This window comes from Lytechinus variegatus, chromosome 1, assembly GCF_018143015.1.
Source record: "Lytechinus variegatus isolate NC3 chromosome 1, Lvar_3.0, whole genome shotgun sequence".
NCBI lineage: Eukaryota > Metazoa > Echinodermata > Echinoidea > Temnopleuroida > Toxopneustidae > Lytechinus > Lytechinus variegatus.
Window position 1 is genome coordinate 82561393 of NC_054740.1, and position 12691 is coordinate 82574083.

Consider the following 12691-nt stretch of genomic DNA (forward strand, 5'->3'; position numbering starts at 1 on the left):
ATTCAGCAGGCATCCGATTTATTCGTTCATTAATTACACCGTCAATTTTACGATGGATTAAGATAGGCTGAACACTATTGTATGGATTATTAATGAACCTTTATAGGGAATCAGAGAAGCATTGAATTGATTACACAGTCGGATAGACTATATAAACTTAATGCCTGTTCCTTGAAGACATGAAATACCATTGATGGGGTGTACCGTACATTGTGCATTATGCATGTACAAAAATGAAAACAGCTACCGACAATCATGACAGTAGACCTAATGCTTTAGGACTCCCTGTTAATAGGACTATAGTCAGTGATGTTGAGATGAACTTTTTTTTCGTTCCTGTCAGGGGCGGAAATCTCTCCCAAAAGGTAGGGGGGACAAGGGGCTGGAAAATTTGACAAGCAAAAAAAAAGAGGTTATCATCCCAAAATTAAGGTCATCTCATCCTAAAATACATGTTTTATTTCGATTTTGAATGATATATTTGATCATAAAAGACCACAAATATTAGGGGGGACATTTGATATAGTGCCCCCTACTATTTTGAGTAGGGGGGACACGTCCCCCCTGTCCCCTGGGATTTCCGCCCATGGTTCCTGTTTAGATTTATAGTTCATTGTATTTACGTAATTCATTCGATACATAAGTTTGTGAAAGATATTGTGCAGTAATCTGATTTTGTCTGAAAAATGTAGGCACCACTTTAGTTTTGGTGGTCCCTTTGTTGAGGTTTAAACATTTTCTTAAATCATTTATCAATTTTATTTTGTAGTTTTTCGTTGTCATTCTACGGTTCTATGTTTGTTTGTGTTGTCTTTTCATCGAATCAAAGAGTATTTAAAAGCAACGAGTGTGGTGATTTTTTTAAAATCCACAGATTTCATCCAATTTATGCCGTGATTGTCAGATATTGTTCCCGCCCTTGTTTGATGTTATCCCAGTCCCTGCACACCAGCAAATATGTAGTGCTTCCATCTTTTCATCCCCGTAATGAAGTTTGGTGATTCCTTTTTGTGTTGGATTTGTTGGTATTTAATGATCTACTTTTCCCTTGTGAGTAATGGAAGCTGGTCCTTTGAAAAGAAAAACCAGCGTAATATTCTTGTCCCTTCCCACTTGTGTAGTTATCCCATTCACACCGTTTTGAATGTTTTGACCTTACATTCCGAACGGTGTTTACATCTACCGACCCCAATTCAATGCATAACCCAAGGTAAAAATGCCTATCCAACAATCAGAATTATTGACGGTGCTGTGTGAATGGAACAGACATCATCATACTTGGCTCCAGGGAAGTAGGATCCGTGCCTCCTCATCAGCAATTAGCTTTTTTATCTTGCGTATAAAAGGAGGACGTTTTATGCTGGAATTCGTCCAAGAACAAGTCATGATAGATTTATGTCAAACATAGTCCAATTCAAATATTATTTCAATCAATGGATTCAGGGCTGCAGTTGTAGATGTAAAACAGCTCAGAGCTTTTGTTTATAATAATTGGTCATAGATTCTACATATTTAGTACAGGCACCTAGGTCTACATGGTAGTTATTTTGTGTGACAAATCTGTTTTGAAAGGTATGAATGCTTATAAAGTACAACAGTAATCAAAAGAATCAAAGGATCAGTGGCCTTTATTAGGTCCCAGAACCTCTCAGATGAACCTGACGGCTGTTATAGGATTAATGCAAGGGCTACGTATACCTGCTTGGTCAGGAACCTATTCATGATTGATGACACCACGCCCCAAACCTTTACCAAGATCAGCTATTGAACTATTTTGTTCGTTCATTGTGCCTTTCATTTAGAAAATGAGAGACTGAGGAGACAGGGTGTTCTTATTCAGACGGATGTTACTTAAATTGTTTTTTGACGTGTCTCATTTCTGGTAACAAACTATACGTGTGCATAATGCGATATTTCTGTAGTACGTTACGAAAGTACTAATTCATTGAATTCGCCACAACCCCAATCCCAACATGTTCCGCAGCCGCTAAAGTAACCTTACGTTATTCTCTGTTGATAGCTGTCTCCATTTGACGTTCTGTCACTGTTAACTTGTCATTTGACATGTTAAAAGTGTGATATATTCATACCCCATGGTAAACTGACAAATCCTTAGTCATTCTAAACAAGTATTATCCATATTCGGAAAATTACCAAGTGGTCATTTCTATATATGTATTGTGCAGTGATATAAAAAAGGGTTAGTTTATCCGCGCCATGTTTGTTTTCCCTCACACAATGAAGCACCAGTGAGGAGGATTAAACACCACTTTGAGAAATGTAAACCTCTGATTTGCGAGCTTTTATTTGCTCTTCTTTGTAATTTAGTGAATTTCTGTAAAGTGTGAATAAAGAAAAACTAGTGAAAGATGACCCGTGTGCGTAATGCATAGAAGTAAGGATTTTGTGGCTGTTTGTAGTTCGGCTCAGCCTCTGACATTCTGATCTCTTTGATGTTTGAAATAATACAATATCGCGGAATAACATCAGAAATGGAGAACTGTTGATTCTTTTAACCCGACTTACTGGATATTTTGGATGCTTTTTCTGGCAACAAAGGGAATAGGTTCAAGGGAGAGGGCGTGAAAATATTTGGGATGGAAAGATGCGGTGCGGGTGGTTTGTGGGTAGCTCCTCTCCTCCCGACAGATCAAAACTGGAAACTATCATTACACTGTTGTACTTATGCAACGAATAATAATTGTGGTATCATCTCCATGGTGAGATCTTTGTCTGATACCAAAGGAAGGACATATCCATATGGGATAATTTCAAGGTGAAGGACTTGAATCTTTATTTGAGAGTAGTTTTATGTAGTTTTTGAGGGGTGTAGTAGATGAACTTTTTCGGAACTTTTGTCAGATTCCAGGTTTTCTGAATAATTCATGCGTTTGAATTATTAAATGTGGGACTTGACTTTGAATGCCAATTTGATATTGAAAAAATTAGAAAATACAAAATGGGAGATGATGAATGATCGGAAATTTTGAACAGCTGCTGGCCTAATCCTTCAAATCAACTTTACCTCTAAGATGTAAGCACGCTCTTGTTTCCAAAATAATATTTTCTTAAAAGCACAACATGTTCCAAGGTCAATGTATTTTGATATTATCCCTTAGGATATTGCACAAGACATGTTATAATATACAAGGGAGGGTCCTGGAAAGGGTGTGTTAGGTTTCAGTGAGTCCTGTTTTCAAATAAAATATATAGAACATTTTGAAGGATGGATTGGGGTAAATTTGTATCCTTGTTTGATCTGATCTGAGGGTAGTCCTTGTGTTAAGGTCACGGAATGTAACTCTTCACCTGTTATCTCATTTCCACCCTGCCCCCCCCCCATCTCCCACCCTCACGCAAGAGGTTCACTTCTTTAATCACTTTAATTTTGTCACTTTTCAAAGTTTCTTTTTGTTTTCCTGTTTGATGTTACCAACACCATCATCCTCACCTTGCTTGCCCGAGATTCTAGATTATCACATCCCCGGATAACATCAGAAACTCTTTGGTAATGATCATGTCTTTGTTTTGCCCCTCGAAAATAGAAATCAGTGAAAGTAAGTGACGAGTCTGGTTGTTTTCCCGCCATTTTCACCCCCACAATGGTCAACGTCCCATTTTGCCAGAGATAACAAATATCACTCTTTTATCCGTAATCACTGTCCGTAATTATCATCTTATCATTTATATACTTCCGAGTTTTTGTATTGTCGAGGTAATACGGAGGCTGGATATCGATTTCACAAGGGATGACTCATTTCTTTGACCACTTTAAACTGATAATTCTCAGGATTCCCCACAAAATATTTGTAAAGGCACCCGAAAGAACAACTCTGCGATTACACATCAGCATTACCAGAACACCACATCGTGATTTATTCATCAAATAATTAGTAAATCACGTCTTCAAAGCAGACAGGAAAATCCCAGACTGACCGATGAATGGACAATAGTTAAACCATGAAAACACCCCCTCTTTCTGAGATTACATCCAGTTTTGTATTGTTTCGGGTGGATGAGTCAGTTGACCAAGAATGTCTACAAGAGATTGTTAGTAGGGTCATAAAACACTTGACGTACCATCAACATTCCGCTATTAGCCATAGAGATCTCATTAAGAATAGTTAACGAGCGTTGTAGACATCGCTCTGGTCGATGAAATGATGATATTCGCTACATAATCCGACATCGTTGCTCCCATTATTGTCGTTAACGGTGTCACGTATAACTCAATTGTACTCGACATGTGATAAACCTTAAGAAGGATAAACATTCTCCTATAGAAAATTAATAATGTTAATGAAAAAAATCACGGAAAAGGTCTTATTGAATTATTAAATTTAATGCTATTTATGGTGCATGATAACAATTAAATGTTTTGTAATGGAGATGGTCTATGAATTAAACAAAATGAGAAACGTTATTAAAGAAATCCCGAGTAGGTCACAAACATACTAGCCTCGCATGCTGAACAAACATTCATAAATACAACACCAAATCCATATTTATTTTTAACCTGCTTATAGTGCCTTTTTCTGATATATTATTCCTTTAATAGCCATCAGTTGGGTTAATCATAGCCCTAACCTCATGAATTTGAATAGAAGTCCATCGAAATTAAGATCTGAGTCGGAATACCTTTCCAGCACAAAATATCCTTCAACTTTACCTGATGGTTTACTGTGCTTGGGGTATGGTATTTATATCATAATGGATGTCAAGTCAATGAGCTGTGCATTGATCGTACGGAAAGGGTACTAAGGCAAATGCACTTTTCTCACGAGCATGAAAATATTATGAATATACCAAAAAAATAGGTCACCATTATGCGATGGAACTAGTAATATCAGAATATTGCGGCACACAAGCTGGTATGTTTTGAGTTGAGAATGAAGAATAGTGAGAGAAGGGTGGAAGGTGTATGACTTTGATTGAACTGTCAAGCCATGTCTCATTAGATTGGACAGATATCCCATGACAGAATGATAATACGTGGAAAGAAAACATCGCGAATGAAGGAGAATTATGTTAATTATTTTCTATAATTACTCGGTTCGCAAAAATGCAATCCATTCCGTACTTTCCGTTAATGTGCCAAGTTTTGTACAGAAGAGCTCCCTTGATATTTAACAGATATTTTATAAAGAGTGCTTTAGCTAATAATAATTGTGAAACTATGGATAAACAGACCACGTCGTGTATGACTAATATTTCTATGGACATATGACTTTTATATATATATTTTTTTTTAAAGAAACAAATGCACACCTAGTTACCAATAATGTATATAACATTTCCATTTATTTGAAAGTATAGGATAAAAGAGCATTGTAGAAAGGTGCCGCGGCCGGGGATAGAACCCATGTATAGCTAGGCGCCTTAGACCAATCGGCCACGGCACCTCCTTTATATGATATACAAACGATCAACCCGATCAAGAAAAAGGAGTAACATGAGACAAATTCAATTTTGTTTCCTTCTGATACTTGATATGAATGTGGTTTCCTCCTTCAATGCGATAAAACGTCTGGAATTAACTCGAATCTTCTCTTCACTTTCTCATTTCCTCCCGAAAATCCGTTCGTCCTTTCTGTCTCCGCCTCTCCCTTTCGTTCTTCCACTCTCCACAGCCAAGCCGAAGAGACCTCCCTTCTTCCTTCAGAAGTTGTCCGACTGCGAGGTCCACGAGGCCGGTGCTAACGGCCGGCTTCAGTGCAAGCTGGACGGTGCCCCTGCCCCCGAGACCAGCTGGCTCAAGGAAGGCAAAGCCCTTCAGGAGAGTGACCGCGTGCACTTTACCCAGAGTGCCAACGGTATCCATGCACTCATCATTGATGACGTCACTGAAGATGATGATGCCATCTATACCTGCATTGCTAAGAACAAGCACGGTCAGGTGTCCAGCTCTGCTGAGCTTATTGTAGGTGAGTTTTCAATAGTAGGAAGTCATCAACAAGGAAACAAGATTTTTGCCAACCTTGCTTTTAAGTTTATAGGTAGGCCTACCAATGTAAAGGAAAACCATTATTCAGTCCTTTAAAGTAAGTTTTGCTAATACAAAGCACCTCCTTGTGAATAATAAAATCAATGCGTTAAAAAAGTGTAATTAATGATAACTGATTCATGAGTTCTTAAAGTATCGATCGATCGATTAATTCAAAAGTTAGGGTAGATTTTATTCAATCAACATTTTTCATTGGACATGTTTACACGGCACCCCGATTCCACATCATTCAGACTCATACACTAAGGAGCTTTGAAGCTTACACCCTAGATGACACGATGTGTAGTTAAAAGATAATAAATGAGCGTAATGATTATTTTGTAACATGTGTTTTATTCATTTTCTTCTTCAAATCTCCCAGAAATCGACCTTCCGTCAAAGAGTGAAGTAGACGGTTTGATAGACGGATCTCTTCATATAGACGTGGATGATATACAACCAAGGTAGGTAGTTTTACAACTAGTAATTATAAGAACTGTAATATCCTAAATCGTATTTACTGGTTGCCCGACTCTTCATTGTAACGGTGAGAATAGTAGTTTAATGGAATCGAAGATTTCGTGCAGATTGAATCCCCCTGTTCGTTTTTTAAATGTTTTCAAGGAAGATGTTCTGCCTTTACCATGTACCCAAATTAATATGGATTCTGATACCCTTCACTGAATCCGTATTCCGATCGTTCAAGATTTATTTTGATTTCATTTTATGAGAGAAGAGTAATGTTCATCCTACGATCTGTCTGCATTCGTGCAATGACTAGGGCCAATACACCATGAAATAACGATCACGTTCTTGCATTGACCATTCTCCAAATTCAAATCGTTGTTTGGACTTTATTTCAAACTACTGTTACAGTGCCTGCCATCAGACGATATATTTCATTGATCCTATAAACAATTTAAATTTGATCCTCCTCTTCTGCAGCTCTGTGACCGAGACGCCACCCATCGCTGTATCCTCACCCGCTGCAACTAAGCCAACAGTATCCGCCCCTCAATTCTTGGACAGACCCAGCTCGGTGACAGCAGACCAAGGCAAATCCGCACGATTCAGCTGCTCAGTTTCGGGATTTCCCCTTCCCGTAGTCACGTGGGCCAAGGATGAGAAAATCCTGGAGGATGAAGGAAGATTTGAGATCTATGATGAGGGTAGAGAGTTTATCATGGAGATCTTTGATCTTCAGCCAACGGATGAGGGGTTGTATACGGTCACTGCCGAGAACTCTGCAGGCAAAGCGGCGACTGGGGCAGAGCTTACCGTCAACAGTAAATACGTTTCCTTTCTTCGGTTTCAGTTGCCAAATCATGTGGATACCGTCTACATTTTAAAGCTAGAGATATGTTTATGTATAGGTTTATGTTTACTTTCATTGAAAGTATATTGAAGTTTGGACATAGATGAATATCATATTTCGAGAATATCCAAGAATGTAAATGGCAATAATATATAATGTATACGAGAGACAGGTATTGCAACAACTTGTTCGCATTGGACTGGCAATTCAAATAAAAAAAAGTTTGTTGGTTGTTTAATGTTGCTTAAAAATAATGCAATTGATTGATACGTTTTTACTTTGTTCTTTCAGGGACAAAAACGGCTATTGAGCAGCCTCCTCCTCCAGCTCCTTACACGAACTCATTGTCTTATTCGGATGTCCGTCATGACGAGGCAGCATCTTCAGAAGACGTCCCGTCACTCAAGTCAGAACAACTCATCCCAGAACCCATCGCCACCAATCCTACAGCCTTTCAGCCACCGTCTAGGATACCGCCAGAGTTCCTGGCCCTACCAACCCAGAGGACAATTACTGAACCCAACTCTGCCAAGTTCAACTGCCGCGTGGTGGGTGATCCCAAGCCCACAGTTACGTGGAGTCGTAACAATGTTGTCCTGAGTGATTCGGGGCGGTATGAGATCTATGAGGAAAAGGATGAGTTCATTCTGGAGATCTTTGATACGACCACTGAGGATTCTGGTGTGTATGTCTGCACTGCAACCAATCTGGCTGGGCAGAAGCTTGCCGAAGCCAGACTCACTGTAGAGAGTAAGTTCTTCATAGACTCCCAAACGTAATTAAGACGTCAAAGGAAACATGTAGACATAAAAAAGAACGTTTGAGAATGAGGCACATTGTAATATTCAAGTAGTTACAATAAGCTCATTGTGAGATAAATGATTACTTATTGACCAATGTTGCCATCAGTCTCTTTTGATCATGTCCGATAAAGGAAGTTGTAATGATTCATATCCTTGATTACAGCTGACGATGAAGAACATAAAATGGAAATTACAAGATAAGAACTGATGATACACATTTTTTTATAGCGAATGGTTTACAAATATATTATCTAATCAATGATGCTTTCAATAATGCAATTTGATTAATTCATTCACATTAGGTTCTGCCCCAAAGGGTACAATACCTGAATTCATCGAGAAGATCAGCGGTACTGCCGTGAGAGACGGAGAATCCGCAAAGTTCACCTGCAAGCTTCGAGGTATACCGCCCCCTAGCGTTCACTGGTATTATCGCAACCAGGAGATCGTCGGTAGCGATGAGGTGTATGAGCTCCACCACCAAGGGGAGACTGCGTCTCTGTGCTTACCGGAGGTCTTACCGGAAGACGAAGGAGAATACTCTTGTACGATCAAGAATGATATGGGAGAGACATCATGCAGTGCCTTTCTGAAAGTTCAAGGTATGTTCAATTTATTACACCCCCCCCCCCCCCAATAGAAAAAGAAAAAAAAAGAAAGGAAGGAAGGAACTGAAGTAGTCGACCAACAGATGCTGAGTTTGCATTCGCTGGGAGATGGCAAAGGTTCAATCTTTCCTATTTCCTGCATTTGTCAAAGATTTTTAAGAAGGGGCCATCAGTCTTTGTTTCTAGAACGTCTTGGATGTTAAGTTGCTTAATCTTGCATTCGTAGATCTATAAATTTTAACATTTAATCAATCGTCGCTACAGCAATCACAACGTTTTATTTGATTATATAAACAAAAATAATTATGTTTCAAGGCACGTGATTTGTCGTATTGTCTAGTCGTTTTTGGAGTTTTCATTTCTGTTTCTTACTTTCTCTTCTTTAGCTGCATCCCCCAAATCAACGATGCCAGAATTCGTCCAGAAGCTTAAAGACATCCAAGCCATTGATGGAAGCCCACTGTCACTGCCTGTCAGAGTCGCAGGTAATTGTTACCCTTTTTGAACAACTTAATTTTCATTCATGTTTTTTTTCCAATAAACCGGGATAATTTGTTTTTCAATAAATGATAAAATGTAGCGTATTTCAAAAGATGGTGAAGTATCGTTTGATTGACAGTGTTAACGATTTAATTTGAATCCTATTTCTACATGTGAGATTCAATGGATTCTTTGAGAGCTACGATAACATTTGAAATTCTTCATTTGCTATAGTCAGTATAATATGATATTGATCAACAATACTATACAAGTTGAAGTGTTTCGATCCAATTTCTTCAATTAGATTGAGTTGATTCTGTTCGAGCAGACACAGTTATCTAAAATGTACATGTAATCAGAATTTAAAATATTCAGAAATATCATTTCTAATTAAGGTTCACCTGACCCTGACGTCCAATGGTTCTTTAACAAGGAGCAAATAAAAGAAGATAATGATTTCAAGTTTGTTCGAGATGGAGATAGGTTATCTTTGGTCATTGCTGAGGTTTATCCAGATGACGCTGGTGTCTATACCTGTAAGATCTTTAATTCGGCGGGTTCGGCCGAGTGCTCTTGCAAGGTATTCGTTCAAGGTACGTTGACGTTTATGTGTACTTCACATTAAGAGTTTAGAGCGCCATCTTGAGTTTATACTGATAGTTGAAGACTAGTGAAATAAATACAAATGATTAAAGAATGAAATATTAGTTAATCTTCATGAAAATATCATTAAGACTACACGACGAAATCTATAAATGAAATTATTGTTTCTTAACTTGGCAGAAATCATGCTCAACCACAAAACCGGTCAGGAAGCCAGATTGCAAATAAATCAACAATATTATTCTGGGGAAAAGGTGGATTGGTTTTTTTTTTACATTCATTTTGTCATGGATATTAAGAAGGTTTTTTATGGCCAGCAAAATATATATACATTCCCACGGAATCTAGAATCGAACGAAGCTTCTGAACTTGCAGCTCTTCACAGCAAAACGTCAGAATGATCTGATCAGAAGGCAAAATCAAACAAAATACTGTATTATTGTCAGGGATATTTCTTCCTTATTACTCGGCAAAAAAAAAGAATTAAATCTTGCGACATTTCATCAAGATTACCAAATGTTCTGTTTATTCGACAGAGAGTGACATCGATGGCTGCCCACCAAAGTTCGTTCAAAAGCCCCGTTCCATCAACATCGACGAAGGAAGCAGTGTTACCCTTTCTTGCAAGATCGACGGCGAACCTCTTCCAACTGTCACTTGGATCAAAGATGGCCGATCTATCGAACCAGGACGAAGATTTAAGATGGAGTCTTCGGGTATCTCCGGCACGACTCGTTCGCTGAATATCCCGACAGTTCTAGCTACCGATGCGGGTAGTTATACTTGCGTCTTGCATAATCAGTATGGAGGAGAGCAGTGCAGTGTGAACGTGGTGGTTAAACCTCTGGAAGAGGAACAGACCGATTTCAGGTCCCTTCTCAAATCAAGGTATCTATTTTTTTAATAACGCAAAAATTGATACTATTCGAGTCGATTTAATAATTGGGGATTAACAAATATTTCAAAAATCATAATGCGATTTATTTTTTTCTCTTAAAATCTGGTTTCATTCATGGCAAAAAAACGAAAATTGTATCAACATCCATAATACGTGATTTTGATTACCGAAGTGTAGACTGATTTGACACTATCAAATATGGTTATAGTTTCATGTTATTGCCATTCCTTTGCCCAAAGTATATTTCATCGAATTGAAATTTTATTTAAGAATTATATGTATGTGACTTTTCACCTTTTCTACCATACCATGCAGACCTCGCCTCCAGAACATCTCCAACTCACCCAACAACGTGTCGAGCGACAAGAGCGAAGCGGAGCAGGTGGATTTCCGTCACGTATTGACACGCCATGTAAACACCAGAAAGCGTCCCGTCTTCATCAAACCTATACAAGATATCGAGGTCGTTGAAGGCGAGTCTGTGACTTTCGAATGCCATGTCGATGCCATCCCCGAGCCGACCATCATCTGGACTGCGAATAAAAAGGAGATCAAAGAATCCAAGTACTTCCAGATGAGCTATAAAGGTAAGACATGATGATTCCGTGACATCAATACACTTTCTGATTTATTTTTATCACAAGGTAGGTTCCGAAGATAGACCTATCAAAATTGTCACATGGATTACATGCAAGTTTGTTTTACTCAAGTTATATTTATATTTTAACCAACATCGACTTTGTTCTGAGACTTTTCTCTTATGTTCTGAGGATAATCCTTTTCATGATTTTAAAAGCTTGTCTCGTTATGAGGTACGGTAATATTAAATGATAACAAATATCTGTTTGTAGTGGCTAAAATATTACTATTCTGTTGGAAAGTAAAAACTTCCCTCGTATCATGGTAGTGGTTTGTTGTCAAAATGTTAGTGACTCTGTTATTTAGAAGACATAAAATGATCAATTTTTACGATCAACCACCTATTTTTTCTCAGTATGATTGTACCTGAACAATGTAGGCTAAATTTGATGAATTTTATCTTAAAAGAAGATTCGTTAACCCAAATTAGGCCGAGCTTTGTGCAAGAAATCAGAATTCTGCTCTTAACTTTATCTTTGATTATTATTGTGCTTCCGATGGTGAACGTGAACATACGTGTAATCATGGACGTATTTTACTAAATATGCCTCGTTTTAAAGTTGAGATTATTGGTTGATTGCGGAGTTTTTGTTTAGGGACCTCGATATTTGATAATGGTATTTAAGGTTTTCTGAAAGTTTATTGCGATAGTTTATTTTGAGTTTAGTAGTGGAGATTGTAGGTGAGCTTGACGAGTATAGGAAAAAAATATTTTCACTGCCTTTCTTACTGAGGCAGACCAAGGTGCTTTATCGTTATCGATGTTTTTTAAGTTCGTTTAAAGATGTAGATGTCGATGATTTGATAGCAAACCTAAGGGCGAATTGATGAGATTGTTGACTGTTTATGGGTGTCGAGTCTAAAAATTAATATAATTTACGGTTGGGGATGACGATTGGACTGATTAAACACGGCGTAAAACAATTTACATGGTTTGAACATTTTAGTCCACAATACACCATCTGTTGCGACCCAATTGTCAAATAAAATGCAATAGCATTTGATATAAACTTTCTAACCTACAAAATCTTCAGGATAGAAGTTCCGAATAGTGGTATCAATTTTTCTACAAAAATAACTTGTAAAACAAGTATTAAAGGATAAGATATTTCTCAGGCTAGTTCAAGTAACATTCGTTATCATATTGATAAGATTTCAGTTCATACTGTCTGTGTGACCGATAATATTATTTAAATGTTGGTAATGAATTAGATTATTTTTTAACACGGCGCCATTTTCCTCCAGCGAGAGCCCGAACTGTACCGATTCTCACAAAGGTGGTCTCTACATGATTCTACTTCCATCGGTACTCGAATTGAACTTATATGATGATTGATTTGCAGTTGTACTTTGGCAGGTTAA

At 38.0% G+C, this 12691-nt stretch overlaps 1 protein-coding gene across 6 annotated transcripts in view; it reads left to right on the top strand.

The window, feature by feature from the left end:
* LOC121425215 (myosin light chain kinase, smooth muscle-like) overlaps positions 1–12691 on the top strand; it is a 108300-nt gene that overhangs the window by 71148 nt on the left and 24461 nt on the right. For all 6 annotated transcript variants that reach the window (XM_041621226.1, XM_041621234.1, XM_041621242.1 and 3 more), the window contains 9 exons: positions 5631–5924; positions 6366–6447; positions 6929–7269; positions 7590–8048; positions 8404–8703; positions 9096–9194; positions 9585–9782; positions 10329–10680; positions 11006–11277. In XM_041621226.1, coding sequence (XP_041477160.1) covers positions 5631–5924; positions 6366–6447; positions 6929–7269; positions 7590–8048; positions 8404–8703; positions 9096–9194; positions 9585–9782; positions 10329–10680; positions 11006–11277 — 2397 coding nt within the window. The remainder of the gene's footprint in view (positions 1–5630; positions 5925–6365; positions 6448–6928; positions 7270–7589; positions 8049–8403; positions 8704–9095; positions 9195–9584; positions 9783–10328; positions 10681–11005; positions 11278–12691) is intronic.